The sequence below is a fragment of the Capra hircus genome, chromosome 12, assembly GCF_001704415.2.
Source record: "Capra hircus breed San Clemente chromosome 12, ASM170441v1, whole genome shotgun sequence".
NCBI classification, from domain to species: Eukaryota; Metazoa; Chordata; class Mammalia; order Artiodactyla; family Bovidae; genus Capra; species Capra hircus.
This window is the reverse complement of record NC_030819.1, coordinates 61,920,060-61,942,149: the sequence shown is the minus strand read 5'-3', so window position 1 is coordinate 61,942,149 and position 22,090 is coordinate 61,920,060. Positions and strand designations below refer to the sequence as shown.

The window sequence follows — 22,090 nt, the reverse complement described above, 5'->3', positions numbered from 1 at the left end:
AGTCAGCGGTACAGTTAAGCCTAATCACCCAATAATGCCATGTTGTATATATTTCAGTGATACTGTCATTATCGTTGACAGAATCTTTCCCAACACTGCCTTGCACCTTCTCATTCTTCTGGGTGTGAGTTTTTCTAGCTTGAAAATGAACAGAGCTCGTTACAATGGGTGAGCTCACTTTGACTCCAGCACAGATTCCATTTTTTGTTTTGTTTTTAGTTTCTGGAATTATTCCTCAATGGCGAGGATCCAAGCTGTAAATTTAAAGACGCCCTTGCTTGCAAGGTGGGGCAGTAGCAGTTTACAGACGCCCGATGGAATGGAAGGAGTAGAGAAATTGACAGCGCAGAAATGTTAGGACTCCAAGTGGTGGTGTTTCCTTGGTTACATCATATCTACCTTTTCAGAGATTCCACCTGGAGGAAAGTGTAACAGGTTGGAGCAGTTCAAGTTCACGCCTCACAGTCCATCCACAGGTCTTGGGATAGGGAAACTGCCCCGGGGGTGCCAGTTACAGATGGTGGGTCTCCCTGGCCCTGGTTCACTGAAGCAAATTGATTACTTCTGGGCTGACCCAGAGTTTTAGACTCTTTATGATAAAATCACTCTTTTGCCACCTATGTTTAAAATAAAAATAAAGCAAAACCTTCCCATAAACCATTTGGCAAAGCCAAAAATATCCCCTTCTCCTCCTTGTATTTTTAAGACTCTAAATATTTTGAAATAGTTTAATGGGATGGTTTCCTGACGTAGATTCTTATAATTCCTTAGGTAATGAAGACTTTAAATCTGGGGAGCTGTTACATGGTTTTAGCACAGCACAGCACCCATCACACAGTAGAGACTCAATAAAGATGCATTGACTGATTCAAAGAATGAATGAAAATGTGTACAAACTACCTACCATTCATAAAATAAATAAATCACATGGATATAATATACAGCACAGGGAATGTAGTCACTGGTAATTATAACAATTTTGTATAGTGTATAATCTGTAAAAATATTGGATCATTATTGCACACCTGAAACTAATATAGTATCGTAAGTCACCTGTACCTCATAGGAAGGAAGGAAGGAAGAGAGAAAGACAATGTTGAGAATTATTTCAGGATGGCTTCACACATATATTTTAGAGGGCTTTTTGGAAATAATCCCCACTTCTAGCAATGCACCTCAGCACAAGGGAGGGTAGTAAGTTGCTTTTGGTCGTACAGGGCAAAGGGCCATTTATTCGGTGATTTGCGATTTGCGTTTCTCAGAGGAACAGAGTGGGAAGAGGAAAAGGGGAAGGTGACTTGTGTGTTTACCGTAATTACAGGCTGGAGTTTTGGAAGTGAACTTAAAAATCTTTTTTCGATTAAGCTCCTTGCGCATTACTTCTGTGTTGACATATGCAACCTTCTGAATGAAAAATAGGGAAAGTTTTGGAAAACCATGTTTCTGTGCTGTGCGCAGAGTGGCTGTCATGCATTGTTCCTGCTGTTTCACCACACCACATTCCCTGTATTGGGACCAAACTGCTTTTATTGAGAAACGATAAAAGAAAGAGAGAGGGAGGGAGGGAGAAAAAGAGGATGCATGTGTTGGATTTCTATTCCTAAACACTCATCAGGGTTAAAAAATGAATGCTATCCGGGGTGTCCTGGAATGACTTTATAACAATGAGAAGGTAGAAATATTTACCTTACCTACAAAACCAATTTCAAAACATCTATTTAGAAAAAGGGAAATATCTGTTTTCTGAATTTGAACTAAGCTATTCTACATGGATATCATCTGATAGTTAGAATAACAGAGTTTTCTGAAGGACACACTGGGAACATTTTTTAAAAGTGGTTTATTGACTGCATCAGTAAAATAATACCATATTACTTACCCCAAAAGCTGGCACAGTTGTAAAATTCTTAAAGTTTTAAAGATGTTTGGTGTTTCGATGGGCGAAGTGTTTAGAAGATAAAGCGTCCCCGAAGCTAATTTGATTTGTTCCGCAGTTTGCTAACAATGGTGTTCTTTAGTGCCTAACCAAAGTGTTTCGATGATGAGATGGCCAGAGTACATTTTTAAAGTTAGACTTGTATTTTAAAAGTAGCTATGTAATGTGAGATCTCTTAATTTTACGAAGGTGTCTAGATTGTTACTAGCAGATACACTTACAAAAGTAAAGTTTAACAGTTGATTCAAGGAACTGCAACACAGACAACTTGATAAGTATTTATTGACTGAAAGGATATTTTTCCTGAAAAAGCTGTATATGAATCAGATTTTTGTCCATTGCATCATAATTTTACATTTACTATGATTCATTTTGTAAGAAAAGGAATCTCCCAAATTTATATTTGCATCAAACCCAAATTTTCATAGATCAGAATTGCTTGGAGTAAGGGCTTCTTTAAGATGCCTTGTGTTGTGTAAGGTCTTGTTTATTCTTTTGAGGTTGCTAAGGTACAGAAAGTTTGACTTTTTTTTAAGGGCAATAGTTATTCACCAGTTTATAAACAGTTAAGTAAAAATAGATTTCTAAGGGTCTTCAATTTGTAAGTAATAAATCATCCACGTTGAAATAGTTGACCTGGATTCTGTTTTACTTAAGAATGTGGAATGTTTTATAAACACACCAAGAGTTACAAATATAGAAGAGAGGAAATAAAGAATTGCACTCTCAGTAATATGCACTATACATTTGTGCCTATATGAAATTTTAGTCAAAGCATTCTAATACATACAGTAAAGCATGTTAGAATTGGGTCTAAATTAAGACTAGTCTCTGAGTAACACAAAGTCTACTTTGTTGCAACCCTATTTGGTCCTGTGAGTTGTTGTTGTTGTTCAATCACTCAGTCTGTCCAACTCTTGGTTCCCCATGGACTGCAGCACGCCAGGCTTCCCTGTCCTTAACTATCTTCTGGAGTTTGCTCAAACTCATGTCCCTTAAGTCGATGATGTCATCCAACCATCTCATCCTCTGTCGTCCCCTTCTCCTCTTGCCCTCAATGTTTCCCAGCTTCAGGGTCTTTCCCAATGAGCTGGTTCTTTGCATCTTGTGGCCAAAGTATTGGAGCTTCATTTTCAGCATTAGTCCTTTCCAGTAACTATTCAGTGTTGATTTTCTTTAGTATTAACTGGTTTGGTCTCCTTTCTGTCCAAGGGACTCGAGAGTCTTCTCCAGCACTACAGTTTGAAAGCATCAGTTCTTCAGGGCTCAGCCTTTTTTATAGTCCAACTCTTGCATCCATACGGGACTACTGGAAAAACCATAGCTTTCAACTGACTTCACCTGAAGTTGCAAGCCTTCAATTGACCAGAGTTCCGAAATAATTACGAGACAGATTCTGCTAGTGTAATAGTTGTCTGGGTGAGGAGACAGTTTCCTGGTGCTTCATACTCTGCCATCTTCTTAGAATCCTCTTCCTCTAGTCTTTTTAAAGACTGTCCCCAAGGCCTCCGCCGCCAGCACCTAATTCAGTTTGAACAGTCAGCTATTCTCTTTAGTTTCTTCAGCTTTTTCTCCTTCTCTCTCATACTTTATCCTTCTCTTTCTTCTAATTCAGTGGGTCTTTTTTTTTTTTTTTTAAGAAAATCTTTTGGTGGTCACAAGTTCTTTTAAGAATTTGAAGAAAATTACCTGTGGATTGTCTGCCTAGAAAAATCCATATATCTCCCAGTAAGAGCCAATAGTTGAGACCCATTGTTGTTATTGTTTAGTTGCTCAGTCATGTCTGATTCTATCGAGACCCCATGGACTGTAGCCTACCAGGCTTTTCCATTCATCAAACTTAGGCAAAAATACTGGAATGGGTTGCTATTTTCTTCTCCAGGGGATCTTCCTGACCCAGGGATTGAACCTGTATCTCCTGCATTGGTAGATGGATTGTTTACCACTGCGCCAACTGGAGGCTCCTCAGAGGTCCATTATTGTTATTGTTTAGTCGCTAAGTCATGTCTGACTCGTTCCAACCCCGTGGACTGTAGCCCATCAGGGTCCCCTGTCCATGGGATTTCCCTGGCAACAATACTGGTTTCCAGGGGATCTTCCCAACCTAGAGATCAAACCCTTATCTCCTGCATTGGCAGGCAGATTCTTTACTGCTGAGCCACCAGGGAAGGCCTTCAGAGGTGCCCTGAAATCCCACCATGGGAGCCCTTGTTATAACAATGCATGTCTGTCAACTTGACACTCTGGGCAGGAGGGATTCTCCCCGTGGCTCAGGATGCTCACTAAGGGACTGGTGAATGGAAACTTCCCTCTCACAGATTTGTAGGAAGTCTCTGAAAATGGTTAGAAAAACCTCTTTCCCAGAGTGTGAAATCATGACACCGTTTCCATGTTTATCCACCAATTGGCATGTTTATCCAATGACATTAAACTGGTATGTGTATGAGGTAGTTACTTATACCTTACAAGACAAACTTGTGACTGCCATTCATTTGGAACATGTAGGGATGACAGGCTAGTTTAAGTGAGGACCGATCTGAATACATCTGTGTATTTGTGTATGTGTGTGTTTTAAGTCTGGTTTCTCTTCAATAATACGACATGATATATATGTTCCAATAGTAATAATAACAGCCAACTATTTTCTAGATAGGTGTTCTTTGGGGTCTCTTTTTACCCTTTCAAAGCCATATTAATTACTGATATACAAAAAAGTGATACAGAAGTAGTCAAGAAAACAGTCTGTTCCTTCAAGGGGGTTAAATGTTCTTTTGGAAAGTGTGTTCAGATTCTAAATTTCTATAGTAAACTGTTTTTTGGAGGGGATACCAAGGTGTACTTCATGCTGGCTATGGATTAGAGGGTCAGAATTGACAAGGTTGCTCAGTACTCTGTCATGACCTGGATGGGTAGGATGGTGAGGATGGGAGGGAGGTCCAAGAGAGAGGGGATATATGCATACATTTAGCTGACTCACTGCATTGTACAGCAGAAACGAACACAAGAATTGTAAAGCAATTATACCTCAATTTTTAGAAAATAAAAAGAGGCTTCTTCAAAACCCCTAAAAATTGATGAGGTTGAGAAATTTAAAAACAAAAAAAATAATGAAGTTACAGTGTTCTGTCCTGGATGTTTCTGGAGTGGCCCATGCAGCATGGACACAGGAGTGTACAGCCTGGTTGGTGATGTAGAACTTTTCTTGTCTGGGTTGACCAAGAGGCAATGCCCTTGAGGGACTGTTCAGTGGTTCCATATGCTCCAGAGCAGACAACCAAGGAATTCACCTTAAGTGGTAATTTTTTATTTTTATTTTCTTCAGGATTGAATTCACCAGTTGGATCTTCCAGGGAGACCAAGTAAGTAGAAATAAGATTGAGTAACTGGTAACAGAAGTTCAGTTTAAACCAACAACTTAAAGTCTCATTTCTCTCACACTTTTATCCAGCCAAATTAGATCTGAGTATAGAATAATGTACAGTTAAATCATGGTGAGTGCCCATGGTTAGTTCTGCTTTCTTTTCCCCCACCCTTCCATTTTTAATTGGAGGAAAATTGCTTTACAATGTTGTGTTGATTTCTACTGTACAACAACAGAGTCAGCCATGTGAAAATGTTAGTTGCTCATTCATGCCCGGCTCTTTGTGTTCCTTTGGACTTCACGCCAGGCTCCTCTGTCCATTGGGATTCTCCAGGCAAGAATACTGGAGTGGGTTGCCATTCCCTTCTTCAGGGGTTCTTCCCGACCCAGGAATTGAAACCCTGCATTGCAGGCTAATTCTTTACCGTCTTAGCCACCAGGGAAACCTGTTCACTCCCTCTTAAGCCTTCCTTTCCTTCCCTGACTCCACCCCTCTGTGTCATCTCAGAGCACCAGACTGGGCTGCCTGTGTTACACAGCAGCTTCTCACCAGCTGTCTGTTTCACACATGGGTAGTGTATCTATATTGATGCTACTTTCTCCACTCATCCCATTCTCTCCTTCCCCCCACTGTGTCCACAGGTCTGTTTTCTACATCTGTGTCTCCATTCCTTCCCTGCAAATAGGTTCATCAATACCGTTTTTCTAGATTTCGTATGTATGCATTAATTAATATATGAAATTTGTTTTTCTCTCTCTGACTTACTTCACTCTGTATAACAGGCTCTAGGTTCACCCACCTCACTAGAGCTGACTCAGACTGATTCTTTTTTTATGGCTGAGTAATATTCCATTACTCATTATTCCACACACCACATCTTTTTTATCCGTTTATCTGTAGGTATACATCTAGGTTGCTTCCATGTCCTGGCTACTGTAAAGAGTGCTGCAGTGAACATTGCGGGTACATGTGTCTTTTATAATTGTGGCTTTCTCAGAGTGTGTTCCCAGTAGTGGAATTTCTGGGTCATATGGTAGATATATTCCTAGTTTTTTTTGAAGAAATCTACATTCTGTTCTCCATAATGGCTGTATCTGTTTACATTCCCACCAACAGCATAGGAGATTTAGTTCCCTTTCCTCCACATCCTCTCCAGCCTTTTTAGATTTTATGATGATGTCCATTCTGACTGGTGTGAGGTGATACCTCATTGTAGTTTTGATTTGCATTCCTCTAATAATTAGTGATGTTGAGCATCTTTTCCTGTGTTTATTGGCTATCCATAGTGCTGTTTCCTTTTAAGTGGTTCTGTTTATTTAAAAAACTTGGAAATGAGAAGTTGTTTGGCTCACTCAGTTCGGGTTTATTGTAAAACTCAGTTGCCAGAAAAAGAGCGTCCAGTACTGGTTTGTGCTGTGAGTGTGTGAAGTGAACCATGAGTGAACCGGAGAAGGCATGGCCCTGCTGCTTTTTCCCTTCCACCCACAGAAGGAAAGCTCTGATGGTCAACAGATGGCGTGTGTGGATGTCTGGCCTCGTGAATGCCTGGATGCAGGCGCCAAAAATGGTGGTAGACCCAATCACACCACGCCTGTGTTTTCACTCTTATTCCCTGGGGCTGATAAAAATAATGCTGGGAAGAAACAGAAAGCTGGAGAGAAAAGTGGGCACTGTGCTATAATTGGTAGATGACATTTGTCATAAAAAGGATCGGTTTGACAGCCATGGAGAGAAGCTGTTTTGCCCCGGTCCAATGTGATATGTCTTCATGGGGGAAAAGCTTTACTTTCAGACTCCCCAGTGGTAGGAGCATAGCACCAACAGCTGAGAGAAAAGTAACTGTTTCCCCTTGTCACTCATCCTTACGCTCCCCTGAAACAGAATTTGAACAAATATTTAAAGGTGCAAAATACTATTTGAAATGAACATGGTAGTAATATCTTGGCATAATGGCTACAAAATACTTCATTGCTTGGCAGAAGAGAGGGGTAGAGGCAAGTGGCCCATTAGCATCGAGGAAGGCTTGTTTCACTCAGTAAAAGCAAGTGCAGTGGACAAAGAAGTATATTCTTCATGCTATTGGAAATGTGTTGTGGAAGTGTGGTGTTCCCATTCCTTTAGCACAAGCAAATCGTTTGGTTTCACTTTAAAGTGGGAGAAAAACAGTCCATGTGGGGGATTACATGTGGTGGTTGTGTAATCCCTTGTGACACCACATGGGATCGTGGACCCAGTGCCCAGACAGACCCTCCCCATGAGGCTGAGCCCTTCTTGATCCACAGATGAGGAAATGAGGGGCCCCGGAGAGAACACAAGACTCATTCAAGATCACACAGTCAGGCTATGGCAGCGTTACAGCTTCCTTACAGAAGTGAGAGTTTAACCACGAAAAGCTTATTAGGAAGTTGTCCTCACCTGCCTAGCTAGGTTATCTTTTAACTGTGACTTAAAGCCTTCCTGGTGCAGCTCAGAGACCATCTTTGGAACCTTCCAGAACCCCCTGAGTTGGGCCAAGGGTTCCTCTTCCTACGTCACTTATTGCCTCTCTCTGTAGCTCTTGTTATATTTTGTAGAAGTCATCTGGTTATTTTTGTATATCAATGCTGCGCATACATTCATCGTCACAGTTTATTCCTTTTCATTCTTCTTTGTACTTTATAGTGATGGAGTATGGACAAACTTTAGTAACGCCCCCCCCCCCACCTCCTATTTGTGTGACAGTTTTTTAATGGCTCCCCGGGATGCTGTGTGTTAATTACTAAAATTATTATGAGTCTCACCAGTGGTATTTTCAGGAGGTTAGAGCTTGCTCTAGGTTAGAGCATATAGTCTTTGCAAACCTAAATTATCTGACAGTAGAAAGCTGTTTTGAGTCAGATTGACACTCCTGGACAGACTTGGGCAGGGTGGGGGTGGCCTGCATGGTGGATGTCAGTGATGACCAGCTGGAGATAAGTGAGGCCCCTTTGTTCTGCTAGTGGCGACAGTATTATAGGAATGAGAATGGGATAACCTTCAGGAACCCTAAACTGCACCCCTGGACAAATCATAACTATTAACATTGACAGGAACCTGAAGCCTTAGTGTTACTAAGAGCCCAAGTTTGATATGTTTTTTTGCACTTAGTTTTCCTATTAAAAATATATACATCAAACAAGTGTAGAGCATCATATTTTGAACATCTGTGGACCCACCAGTCAGCTTTATTAGACCTTAACTATTCTTAAACAGAACCTAAATTTATGTATTTTCAATTTACTTTGTGTTTTTGTTAAAAATTTTTAAAGTTTGATTCACAATGTTGTGTTAGTTTCAGGTATATAGCAGAGGGATTCGGTTATACACATATATGTGTATATGTATTGGAGAAGGAAATGGCAACCCACTCCAGAGTTCTTGCCTGGAGAATCCCAGGGACGGGGGAGCCTGGTGGGCTGCCGTCTATGGGGTCACACAGAGTCGGACATGACTGAAGCGACGCAGCAGCAGCAGCAGCGTGTGTGTGTGTGTGTGTGTGTGTGTGTCTGTGTGTGTCTGTGTACACATATGGGCTTCCCCAATGGCTCAGCAGTAAAGAATCCACCTGCCAGTTCAGGAGACGAAGGTTCGATCCCTATGTCTGGAAGATCTCCTGGAGAAGGAAATAGCAGCCCACTCCTGTATTCTTGCCTGGGAAATCCCATGGCCGGAAGAGCCTAGCAGGCTACAATCCATGAGGTCACAAAGTCAGACCCAGCTTAGTGACTAACCAACAACTATTTTTATATATTCTTTTCCAGATTCTTTTCCGTTACAGTTTTTTGCAAGATATTAAGTTTAATTCCTTAACTATAACCTTTTGGTATTTTGTATTCTTTTCCTTCCCTATCCAGAGGTCACTATTATGAATTTGGTGTTTGTTACTCAGAGATTCTAAAGTTGACTCTTTGGAGCCTACCCCCTAAGGCAAGGGCTCTGTGTGATGGAACAGGAGCTGTGTCTTGTGGCAATAAAACCATAGTTTTGGAGCCATGGTGAGACTCATAAAGATTTGAAATGTGGCAGTGAAATCAGACTGCAGAGCCAGGGTTCCCAGACCCTAGATTCTTGACTAGTTGGAATTTCCCCAGGGGACAAGGAGGGATGGTGGACCCCGAAAGTCACTCATCAGGGTAAAGCTCAAACAGACGTGGCTTGAGGAAATGTATCATTTAGGAGTAATGCTTTTCAAACATTTTTATACTGTAACCCACAATAACAAACAAATTTTGCAGAGTGACCCTCGATACTTGCACGTACGTGCCCACACACACGCACACAGAAGACATACCTCTGGATAAAGCTTTTACATGAAATAATACCTATTCTTTCTTTCTTAGCTGCACTGCAATAGGGTCTTTTTTTTTTTTACAAAAGCAATTTGTTCCAATAAATTGATTTCCCAGGCCATTAGTAGATCGGAGCAGTTAAAACAATAGCAGCAAACCTGGGTTTGCAGAACTGTGATTTGTTTCCTGGAGCAAAAGTTTTTCTAAAGGGTCTTTTAGTTTAACTCTACTGAACATCTTTATTAGCAGCTGTTTTCTACTGATGGCCTAAGCTTCAAGAGTTATGCCACGATTTACTAATAAAAAATTCGATGTAAAACTAAGCAGAATTCAGAGCTCTTTTGAGGTTCAGGTTATTTTGTGTCATGTTGCTTTTCCTCCTCAGAGCCCTTCATCCTCTTCAACGATTGCTTTAAGGCAGCCTGTCTCAATTAAGTAAACAGAGCTCGAACACAGTGACTTAACTATACTTTATAAATTCATGATTGTTAAGCCACAAAATCAACCTTTCCAAATAAAACTGAGTGTAAGTCAAACTGCCAGGAGAGAAAGAACAGCTACGGAGTCTTTAACTCTCCTTTCCCCCTAGTTGACCCCCTCTCTGTATCCAGGGCTAACTGAAGTCTACATAAGGAATGAAGCGATGTACGTGCTGCTTCATGTTTACTGAACGTCACCCATTTTTGTGTAATCAGAATGCCATCCTCCTCACAGAGTTTTGTTATTGTTGTTTAGTTCCTAAGTCATGCCCTAGTCTTTTGAGACCCCGTGGACTGTAGCCCACCAGGCTCCTCTGTCCATGGGATTTCCCAGGCAAGAACACTGGAGCGGGTTGCCGCTTTCTTCTCCGGGGATCTTCCTGACCCAGGGATTGAGCCCGGGTCTCCTGCGCTGGCAGGCAGGTTCTTTACTGTCTGAGCCACCAGTAACCCCTCTTCACAGAGCTGCCTGCTGATCATCGTAAGAGCAGGCGTTGTGACAGCCCCTCTGTCCAAAGACATGTCTGTAATTGAACCCAGAAAGGTGCGACTCCAGGGAGGCAGAGGGGAAAATTACGTCTCATGCGTATTAAACACGCAGTTGTTGGAGATGATGAACTAGATTGAGTCCAAGATACTAAAATGAGTCAGCTTTCTCCAAAATCCTACCAGCAACCACTTTACAAGGGAAACAAGGGAGCTGGTTTCTAAAATCTGGAAGAAGCAGAGGGTTTTGTTTAAGCCGGCTATTTTTTCACAGAAGAGGAAATGCAGAGGTACCTCAGGAAGTTTAAATGGGACTGTTGAATAACTGGAGAGGAATGTCTCCTTGGGATGAGACGGCAAAGAAAAGTTCAGCTGATTTTGAGGGAGAATAACAAAAGTGACAGTGTGCGTGTTGTGTGTGTGACTGTGTGTAACTTCTAGAACGTTCTGGTCTTATGACCCCTTTCTACTTTTAAGAATTATTGAGAACTCCAAAGAACCGTTGTTGATGTGGCTCTTTTTTTTTTTTTTTTTTTTTGGTACCATGTTAGAAATTAAGACTGAAAAGCTTAGAACATTTACTGACTTATTAAAGACAATGACAAACTCATTATATATTATTAATAACATAAACATTTTTATTTTTTAAAAATCAGTTTTTACCCCCCCCAATAATGAAAAGTTGTTATTATTTTGTATTTTTGCAAGTCTCCTTAATGCCTGGTTGACTATGACACTTGCATTCTCATAACTGCTCCTGCAAACAATCCGTTGTGATCTGTTGTTTGGGTTGAAGTATATGGAGGAAGGTTTAGTGCACCCAGATGTGTTAGTTGGAAAAGAGAGGCTCTCACAGTCCCCTGAAGGGGACTCTCTGACTTCCAGGGGTCCTTGGGTCACATTTTGAGAACCACTATCCTATAATGTAGTTTGGAAGCATAAATGAGTGGTGAGATTACTGTGTTAATCCCTCCATTGTGTCCAACTCTTTGCGACCCTGTAGACTGTAGTCCACCAGGCTCCTCTAGCCATGGATTAGAATTGGAAGAGAGGAGCTCCTTCAGAGGTGTTGCAGTGATCAAGGGGAGAGGTCAGGTGGGGCACGGCTTAGATGTTGGCAGAAATGGAGAGAAAGCTCCCAAACTTGAAAGACGTTTTGAAGGCAGAGTTACCAAGACTTGGAATAGGGCATAAAACAGAAGAAAGAGTCAAGATGACTAATAAGAGTTTTCTTTTTTTTTTTGGTGTCTGCCTTTATTTTTTTTAATCAATTAATTTCTGGCTGTCCTGGGTCTGTGTTGCTGCACACGGGCTTTCTTAATCGCATCAAGCCCAAGCTACTCTGCTTGTGGCGTGCAGGCTCCCTCATTGCGAAGGCGTCTCTTTTCGGGGAGCGTGGTTCTAGGGCACTCGGGCTTCAGTAGTTGCAGTTCGCAGGCTCTGTAGCTGTGGCTCTCGGGCTGTCGTGTGGGTTCAGCAGCTGTGGTGCGTGATTTGCCCTGTGGCTGATTTGCCCTGTGGTATATGGGATCTTCCCAGGGCAGGGATTGAACCCATTTCTCCTGCATTGACAGGTGGATTCTTAATCACCAGACCGCCAGGGAAATCCTAAGTATTTTCAAGTATAGAACATCTGAAAAATATTTTCTCTCTTACACCCAACCTTTACCCTTTTCTGAAAATTGTCCCAATGAGGTTCACTGAAGTCTTTTTTTTTTTCCTCCCCCCAGAGTTGTCCTGCCCACCCCAGGGCTTTGGAGAAAGTCAACTGCTTCCCAGCCTTCACTGGTCACAGTCACTTCCAGAAGAAAGGGAAGACCTATGACGTCCCTGGGGACTTGGGACCTATGACCTCCCAAGGAGTGTCCCTGCTCACTTCACTCGGGCCCTGCAGGCAGTGAAGGGCTGTGGGTCCAGCTCCTGTGTGCACCGGACGCCTGCAGTTCCCCCCTCTTATGCACTCCAGCACCCCCATCAGCTCCCTCTTCTCCTTCACCAGCCCGGCAGTGAAGAGACTGCTCGGCTGGAAGCAAGGAGATGAAGAGGAAAAGTGGGCGGAGAAAGCGGTGGACTCTTTAGTGAAGAAGTTAAAGAAGAAGAAAGGAGCCATGGATGAGCTGGAGAGGGCGCTCAGCTGCCCAGGGCAGCCCAGCAAGTGCGTGACCATTCCCCGCTCCCTGGACGGGCGGCTGCAAGTGTCCCACCGCAAGGGGCTGCCCCACGTCATCTACTGCCGGGTGTGGCGCTGGCCGGACCTGCAGTCTCACCACGAGCTGAAGCCGCTGGAGTGCTGCGAGTTCCCATTCGGCTCCAAGCAGAAAGAGGTGTGCATCAACCCCTACCACTACCGCCGCGTGGAGACGCCAGGTGGGTTTCCCTCATGGTTTAACTGTGACAGGTAAGAGGGCGCCTCCCGGTTAGTGGAGAGCCATGGGCCGCCGTCAGGAGAAGGAACCCCCTACCACCACTGCAAGAGAGACAGGAAGAGGGAGGTTGTTTGGAGAGGCCGATCCAAAATTTTGTAGTCAGAATAACTTAGAAGATCTTTCATTTCAGTATAGATGTAAGCTTTGTGTGATTTTGGAAAATGCCATTTTATTTTGATGTATTTTCGAGTCATCGTCCAGTTCTTGAAAGGTCTAAATATGGCCTTGACGTGATCAACTGTTTTTTTTTTTAAAAATCTTTCTCCCCAATTCCTCCCCTTGAACTCAGCTGTACTGAACTAAACCAGCTGCACTCTCCCCACGCTAAAGTAAGCAGAGATGTCCTCTAAACTAAGCAGATGATGGAAGAGTTGCTGGAAACCCTTCCAAGACTGAAAATAATGGCAGGGAGGGGAGATTGGAAGCTCTTCTTAAATATGACTTTAAATATAGGAAAGTATTAATCCTAAAACGTTTCAGGCACGCACGTGTGTGTAAGTCCGGTGTTCATCTTTGTTCCTTCACACTGGTGTAACAGTTTGACTGCTTTTCTCTTTGAGTGGAGTGGAGTGTTCTGCAGCTAGAGGGATGCAGTTTTTGAGGGAGCTTCCTCTCCCCATTCCTGGAGGGGCCGGCTCATGCGCTCTGGGAAGCAGCCCATGGCCATCAGGAGGCGGTTCTGTCTAGGAACGCAGGTGGTGGGGGAGTCCAGCAGCCGCCTGGCTCCCTCCCAGATTCAGTTAACCTTGTAGCCATCCCTGTTAAGTCCTGCCCAGCCTAGAGCAGTCTTAGTGAGGTGACCTTTCAGGCCCCTAAATCTTGCCATCATGCTGTTAAACTGATGTCAAGGATGTTACCTGCCTGAGGGTGGACGCTTCTCACAGTCATGTCACTCAGGATACAGGATGAGACCATGATGAAAAAGGCCCACCTTCGTGGTGAATCCAATGTTTCCCCTACATCATATACCTCTTTGCTTTCTTCTCTTTCTTGCTTCTCTCTGGGCTTTCTCCATCTACTTTAAAAACATGTCATTAAGGAGTTTATGACAGAAAAGACTTGATTCTTTTTGGTTTCTAAGATTTGAGTTATAGTAAGCATTCAGAATAATACATCCCATGAAAAATGTTCATCAGGAAATCATTTTTCTCTTCCTCAGTAATGTAGTTATTAGATGTGTTTGTAAGATGTATCAGGCGTTCCTTTTGAACACTCGAAACCCTGATTTTAAAGGATTATTTGATGTTTTCATTTTTCATATTATGTGAGGTTTTTCAGGAATAATAATATGAATGTTTTTACATATGGCAGGTTTCATTTCTTGGTATTTTAGGTTTGAGTTTCCAAGATGAAAGATGGCTAAATATGGTATTAATTTTAAGGTGATGTTTAAGCTTTTTTTATTCCTAACTTTGATTTTTTAAATAAAAAGACAAATTTTATATCTAGCTTTCTGGCCAGGCTTAAAGTCAATATTTTGAGAACAATGAAAGATGCTAATGTTCAGCAAATGTGCTGGGTCCCTAATTACCATAAAACAACTGAAGTTTTGCCTTTGAAATCTCTCATCTTTTGACCACCCATGCTTGGAACCTTGAAGTCTGCATTCTAGATATTTTTTTTTCTTCTCACAACCTACTAAAATGATCTATTTTAGTGCTTTTCAAACTATCTGCAGTGAAGCACCAGTTTTTAAAAAGCTTCCAATCTATCAAATATCAATATTTTTACAATACAAATAAATTACTGGGCAGATGAAATTTTTAAAAGGCTTAAAAATACAAGCTTGATTTTAAAAAATACAACCTCAATATTTTTTCTTACTGTTCATTTCAACAGATATAAAATTACTCTGTCAAGTGGCCATTAAGTTTCTAAACACAAACTTTCAGTTTGAATACTTGTATCTGGATGGACTGGCACCCAACAGCTGGTAAAGTCTCACTAGTCCTCAGACCTCACTCTGTGTGGCTTGTGTCTGGTAGAAGCCTTGCAAAAATGTTTTCAGGGCTCATAACGATTTTTCTTCATGCAGCCGGAGGTGATTTTAGTATAATTTCTCCTCTGTGTTAAATTCCCACACATTATCAAAACCACATGACTTTTGAAAAAGATACAAAAGCTTTTTTCAGCTTTGCTCTGCAGTCCCTTATAGACAGTTAACTCCTTCCATTATCTGCCCCCAGGTCATGCTTAGATAGTGTGGTATTTAAAAGGTAGCATCATGTTGAGGGGCTTCCCAGGTGGTTCAGTGGTAAAGAATCCACCTGCTAGTGGAGGAGATACCAGAGACTCAGGTTCAATCCCCGGGTTGAGAAGAGCCTCTGGAGGAGGAAATGGTGACTCACTCCAGTATTCTCGCCTGGGATATCCCATGGACAGAGGAGGCTGGCAGGCTACAGTCCATGGAGTCACAAAGAATCAGATGCGACTGAGCACACATTGAGACCAATGTCTGTAAGCTCACTAGGTCTTATTTGCAAGCAGCAGTTGTCACACAGGAATAGAACTGAGTGATTAAGAATAGCTATTGCTCTAGATTGAATATCTGTGTCCCCCCAAATTCATATATTGAGAACCTCATGCCCAAGATTATATCGTATTAAGAGGCAGTGCCTTTAGATGGCTAGATCATGAAGCCAGACCCCCATGAGTGGGATTAGTGTCCTTATAAACGGGTCCCCAGAGAGAACCTTTGTCCTTTCCTGTATGAGGACTCAATGAGAAGGCAGCCTACAGCCGAGAAGAGGGCTCTGCCCAGAAGCTGACCAGGCTGCATCCCCTTCTTGGACTCTCCAGCCTCTGGAACTGTGAGAAAGAGATTTCTGTTGTTTATAAGCTTCCCAGTCTATGGTCTATACATTCTAGTAGTCCACAGGGGCTAAGACAGCTGTGCTTTGAGTGAAAGTATTTACAAATATGATCAGTGCAATCCGAAGGTTAATGGATCTTCTCAGGCTGAATTATAACTCTGATGATACTATCAGTTTTCCTTACAAATCTCCACTGCCTTTAGTTTACTCAGATGATAGAAATACATTATCAAGATGTTTGTCTCAATAAAGACAAATTCATCTTCTCTTTTGGTGCCTCAGATCTGCAAGCCATGGAGGAATGAAGGTCTCTGCATTCAGATATGAGGAATTCTGTTTATCAATATTAAGGATACCCTATAGGTATATTAGAACTGAAGTCACAGAGTATTCAAATTCTTCATCCAGAAAAGAAAAGTGAGTGTTTATTTGATCGTTGTTAACACTGTGCTCAAGAAGCATCATTGAAAAATAAGCCATATGTCATTCAGTATGTCAGCCCCTCACTTTCAGAGTATTCATGAGGCAAGACATCTTTTTATTCCTCTGTATTCATGGAATACATAAAAGGAGATTGAATGGCTTATCGTCTGTGTCATTTTTGCATCATGATATTGAGGATTGTTCTATAATGTCATAAGGCAATATATGCAAATACTGGCTTTTAAAGGAGGAAGAAATCACTGTTTCCCTGCCACCCTCATTTGTAGTGGTTTAACTCAGAGAAGGCAATGACACCCGACTCCAGTACTCTTGCCTGGAAAATCCCATGGACGGAGGAGCCTGGTAGGCTGCAGTCCATGGGGTCGCTAAGAGTCGGACACGACTGAGCGACTTCCGTTTCACTTTCCACTTTCATGCATTGGAGAAGGAAATGGCAGCCCACTCCACTGTTCTTGCCTGGAGAATCCCAGGGACAGGGGAGCCTGGTGGGCTGCCGTCTCTGGGATTGCACAGAGTCAGACACGACTGAAGCGACTTAGCAGCAGCTTAAAACTGTTCATCTGCCTCTTGGAGTTTATATTCTACCTGTAGAACTGAAAATAATTGCTTGTTAAGAAGAGATAACTGTATGATAGTAGGTAAATGGTGGAATTTGTGATGGATATTATTGTTACCATACTGTTCTTATTGTCTAAGAACAGTTATTATCTTATTGTCTGTTTACTCCAAAATAGTTACTTTTTATGAAAGTTTTTATAGATACTTGCAGGTGATGAGAAATCCATAGAGTGATTTGAAACAAGTGCTACCTCAGCTATCTCCAGGAACAATTTCTTTTAATCATTCTTGCTTGGTTCTTCTGCTAGCTCTCTCCATTATTACTAAAAAAAAAAATAGATAATTCTAAATAATATGCTTATACATCTATTTCCAAATTTATCACTTTTAGCTAATTTCATTGACTCTAACATAAAAGGTGAAGATTTAGTTAATTTATATCACCTTTATCCTTTCTTCCTTTTCTCAATCTATATTTTGGTTTATATTATATTATTATTTAAGTTAATATAATATTGTTATTTTTTGCTATTATATTAATTTCCAGTGTGGTATTTGGGGGTACAAATTATTTCCCTTTGGAAGATTATTAGTCCATTGCCTTTTAAAAAATTATTTATTTTATTTTTTCGTTGACCCAGATCTTCATTGCAGTGCAAGGCTTCTTATTGCGGAGGCTTCTCTTGTTGCAGAGCATGGGTTCTAGAGCTGGGGCTTCAGTAGCTTTGGCACCTGGGCTTAGTTGTTCCACATCATGTGGGATCTAGTTGCTGGCTCAAGGATCGAACCCCTGTCCCCTGCATCGGCAGGCAGATTGTTAACCACTGGACACCGGAGAAGTCCAGTGTGTTACCTTTTGCGGTCCAGCTTCGATGACGGGAAGTCATAAATTGGTTTCTTATGTCCTTGTGGTGACTTTGAGGTGATCCGCTGGGAGCTTTTGTCCTTAGATGTCTGAAATTCAAGATGGTATGACTATGATGGATCTTTTTTCCCTCGTTGGCCTGTATACTCTGTGGCTGTTTTCAATCTGATGACACAGACCCTTCTTCAGGCTCCGAGACATTTTCCCCTGTTGTTTCTTTGATCACTTCCTCTGTCTGTTTCCCCTGCTTCTCCTTCTGCACCTTAAGTTGGTCCCAGCTCACCCCTCAACAACACTCCATGGAATAACTTCTTTCTGCCAAGCCTGGGGACACTTCAGAAGCCAGTGGGCACTAGGGATGTCTGGACAATGCTTGCTCTTGAGAATTGCATCTGTCCTTGTTTTTGTGTTGAATCAGGAGCAAAAACACTCATGCTCTTTTTAAAGTAGGGAACCCAGAGAGAAACATACTAAAATGAACAGATAAGTTCTCTATTACTGCTTCATCTTCTACTTATTCACTTTTATTATTATTCACTGTTTATCTTTTACTTTATAATTTTTAGTTACCTTTAAATCTTTCTGGTAAAGACAAGTAGAATATTTTTACTTAACCAGCACCATGGAGCCTAAAAATTTAGGCTAGTCATCTAAATAATTCAACACAGTTCCTGAGATATTAATATCTAAATAAAAATATCCAGGGCATGACTTGGGGTTTCATCATGAGCAATAGAAACTGATTTTGAGTAAAAAAAAAAAAAAAGAAAGAAAAGAAAGAAAAAACACTTTAATGGCAGAATCAGAAGAGGTGAATGATTAGATCCCCAGAAGGTCAGGCAACAGGGCAGCTCTAGTCATTTCTGCTGTGGGAATGAATAGGCAGTTCTTAGACTACTAACTGGAGAAGGCAATGGCAACCCACTCCAGTACTCTTGCCTGAAAAATCCCATGGACGGAGGAGCCTGGTGGGCTGCAGTCCATGGGGTTGCTAGGAGTCAAACAAGACTGAGCGACTTCCCTTTCACTTTTCACTTTGATGCATTGGAGAAGGAAATGGCAACCCACTCCAGAGTTCTTGCCTGGAGAATCCCAGGGACGGGGGAGCCTGGTGGGCTGCCGTCTATGGGGTTGCACAGAGTCGGACACGACTGAAGCGACGCAGCAGCAGCAGCAGACTACTAACATTAGGAGGATTCTCCTCTAAACTTTTCCTAAATTGGCTGCGAGGAGTGAAACCATTGCTTTAGCTTGATTGCCAAGCTCCCTTTTGGAGAAGAGATGGGACCATCTTGGACAGTGCCAGGAGGAGCACACAGAATGATGGACAGGTTGTGGCCCGAGTGGACAGACCGCAGCAGCCCGCGTCCACTCTGTATTTGGGGACGCCGAGCCGAGGATCTAACGCATCGGTTCTTCCTCCCCCAGTGCTGCCGCCCGTGCTGGTACCCCGACACAGCGAGTACAACCCGCAGCTCAGCCTCCTGGCCAAGTTCCGCAGCGCGTCCCTGCACAGCGAGCCTCTCATGCCGCACAACGCCACCTACCCCGACTCCTTCCAGCAGCCTCCGTGCCCAGCCTTCCCGCCGTCGCCCGGGGCCCCGTTCCCGCCGTCCCCCTGCACGGCCGGCTACCCCCACTCCCCGGGCAGCCCCTCCGAGCCGGAGAGCCCCTTCCAGCACTCAGGTCAGTGCCCGCCCCGTCTCCTGGGATGCGAGCCAACGCGGTTGTGTGGGCGGGGCCATCGTGAGCATGCTTTGTCACTTGCAGTTCAAACCGCAGGCTCTAGGGGCCCTTGGACCCTGCCCACCCTCTTGATCAGGACTCAATCCATTTTGGAGCAGCTATCAGTTTCTTTTTTCTTTTTTAAAAAACTTTATTGGGGTGTAATTGATTTACAGTGTTGGTTAATTTCAAGTGTATAGCAAAGATAAACGTATTCCACTCTTTTTTAGATTCTTTCCCCATATAGGTCATTATAGTGTATTGAGTTCCCTGTGCTATAACAGTAGGTCCTTATTAATTAGCTGTTTTATATATAGCAGTGTGTATGTATGTATGTATGTATGTGTCAATCTCAGTCTTCCAATTTATCCCTCCCCTCTCTACCCCCAATAACCATAAGTTTTTTTCCATAGGTTTATTTTTTACATATATAACTCTATTTCTGTTCTATAGATGAGTTCCTTTGTAGCCTTTTTTTAGATGCCACATATAAGCAATATCATATGATATTTGTCTTTCTCTGACTTGCTTCACTTGGTATGAGTTATCAGTTTCTTCTAGTAAAATAAGGAATATCAGGAGCTGACAAGTTCCTGCAGACATGCGTGAATGCATTTGGTGCTGGCTGCTATCATCCACCTCATTCAGGTCTTCCTATGCTCATGTATTTAACAGATATTTTGAGCTCTTATCATCTGCAAGCCTTGCCTGGGGTGCAGGAGCTCTGAGAAACTAGATGGATTTGAACATCATCCTTGGGAATTTCCAGGGATTTTTCTTTTTTAATTTAAGGAATTAGAAGTAAGACTATAAAATACTTCTCTAACATAACCAGGAAGATGTGGCCTGCGGGCAGGCAGTGTAGTGGAATCAGTGGTAGGCCTCCTCTCTGACTGCCTCTCTCAGCAATCCAAGGGAGTCCTTTCCTTCAAAAGATGGATCTAAGTCAGGTAACGAAGGAGAGATTTACATACCTTGTGAGAGTGAGATAAAGAATATCCCCAGCTCACAAGTTCCTAAAGTTGTTGTTATTTGGTTGCTCAGCCGTGTCCGACTCTTTGTGACCCCGTGGACTGTAGCCCACCAGGCTCCTCTGCCCATGGGATTTCCCAGGCAAGAATCCTGGAGTGGGTTGCCATTTCCTTCTCCAGGGGACCTTCTCGACCTGGGGATTGAACCCAGGTCTCCTGCACTGTCAGGCGGATTCTTCACCACTGAGCCACCTGGGAAGCCCTTTTAAGGGTGTGCACAAATGCATTTGGTGCCAGATGCTGCGACCTGCCTCTCATGTCTTCCCATAGTCACTTGCTGGGTTGGCCAAAAAGTTCAGGTTTCTCCTTAAGATGTTACAGAAAAACCCCAACAAACTTTTTGGCCAACCCACTATTTGACAGTTATTTGTCAAGCTCTTATTGTGTGCAAGCACTGCCTTAGGGTTCGGAAAGGAGAATTAAAATGTTAATTGAAATTGTTCTTATCCTCAGAAAACTTATAAAATGTGGGAAGATAAGGGAGTTGTCCCACCTCTTCTCTTCTGACTTACACCGTCAGTCATTCCTTTTGCCCCTGCATCTGCTATTTTCCATGTGTCTCTACCGTCACATCTGTCACTGTGTTTTGTCATTTCCTGCCAGTCTTTTTCCACCACTCAGAGGTCAGTCGCCTTCTCTTTTGTGCGTCCAGCACAAAGAATCCACCTGCAATGCAGGAGACCCCAGTTCGATTCCTGGGTCGGGAAGATCCCCTAGGGAAGGGGTAGGCTACCCACTCCAGTATTCATGGGCTTCCCTGGTGGCTTAGACGGTAAAAAATCCGCCTACACAACTGAGCCACTGAAAAACAACGAAGTTTTGTGGTGGATTTCCTTCCAGTTTGTGCCCTTGTAATAAGCTAGATAAATGTTGCTCAACTTCAACGTTCACACAGACCATGTGCCTGTCTTATATAAATGCAGATTTTGATTCCCTGCATCTGGAGTGGCTTCTAAGAATCTGCATTCCTAAGAAATTCCTAGGTGGCTGCAGGGGCTGTGGTCCCAGGAACCACACCAAGAAGGGAAGGTCTAAAGGACTTTACTGTTCAACATATCTCGGGGGGAATTCTTTCATAAGTGAAAGTCCATTTGGAAACCAAATAATAACCCCCTAATTTATCTGTTTTGTAAGTTTATATTTTAGTGCTTGTAAGAACACACTCTAGATATAAGAATTACTAGGATATACAAAGAAAAGGAAGATACTATAATCCATAGAAAGGCAGAAAAAGAACGTGAGTGGCAAAGAAAGAAAGAACTCTGAAATTGGGTTTCTGAATTTACTGGCAACTTACTTTGAAAAATTTGGGGTGAAAACATAACATTCATCAATTTCCTAATAAATTAGATCTCTCCCTTTAAAGTGTATTTGTGCCATGAAATAATAATCCCATATATACACAAAGAAGAATGTGATTCTATATGGAATTTTTTTTCTTTCTTAACAATTTTAAATCATATGCAGTTTTGCTTTGATTTTTTATCATATCCGAACAATTATTTTTCATCTTTAGTTCTTTAGAAAAGGATACTCTTTACTATAGGAATTCATTTTGGTGGTAAAATGCTGTCTCTCAGCTGTAAAGATGACATGACCTTCTAACTTCCTTTTAGCTGTGTTTCCTTTGGGTAGGGGGATGAAGTTTACACAGATCC

General features: G+C 42.3%; 1 protein-coding gene across 2 annotated transcripts in view; it reads left to right on the top strand.

Moving 5' to 3' along the window:
• Window positions 1-22,090, top strand: part of SMAD9 (SMAD family member 9) — a 62,939-nt gene that overhangs the window by 24,119 nt on the left and 16,730 nt on the right. The window contains exons 1-3 of one of the 2 annotated variants that reach the window (XM_005687505.3): window positions 5,260-5,295; window positions 12,301-12,937; window positions 19,105-19,362. In XM_005687505.3, the coding sequence (XP_005687562.1) occupies window positions 12,526-12,937; window positions 19,105-19,362 (670 nt within the window). In that variant the 5' untranslated portion in view covers window positions 5,260-5,295; window positions 12,301-12,525. Of the gene's footprint in view, window positions 1-5,259; window positions 5,296-12,300; window positions 12,938-19,104; window positions 19,363-22,090 lie in introns of those variants that run through there. The other variant, XM_018056661.1, reaches the window with a different exon arrangement.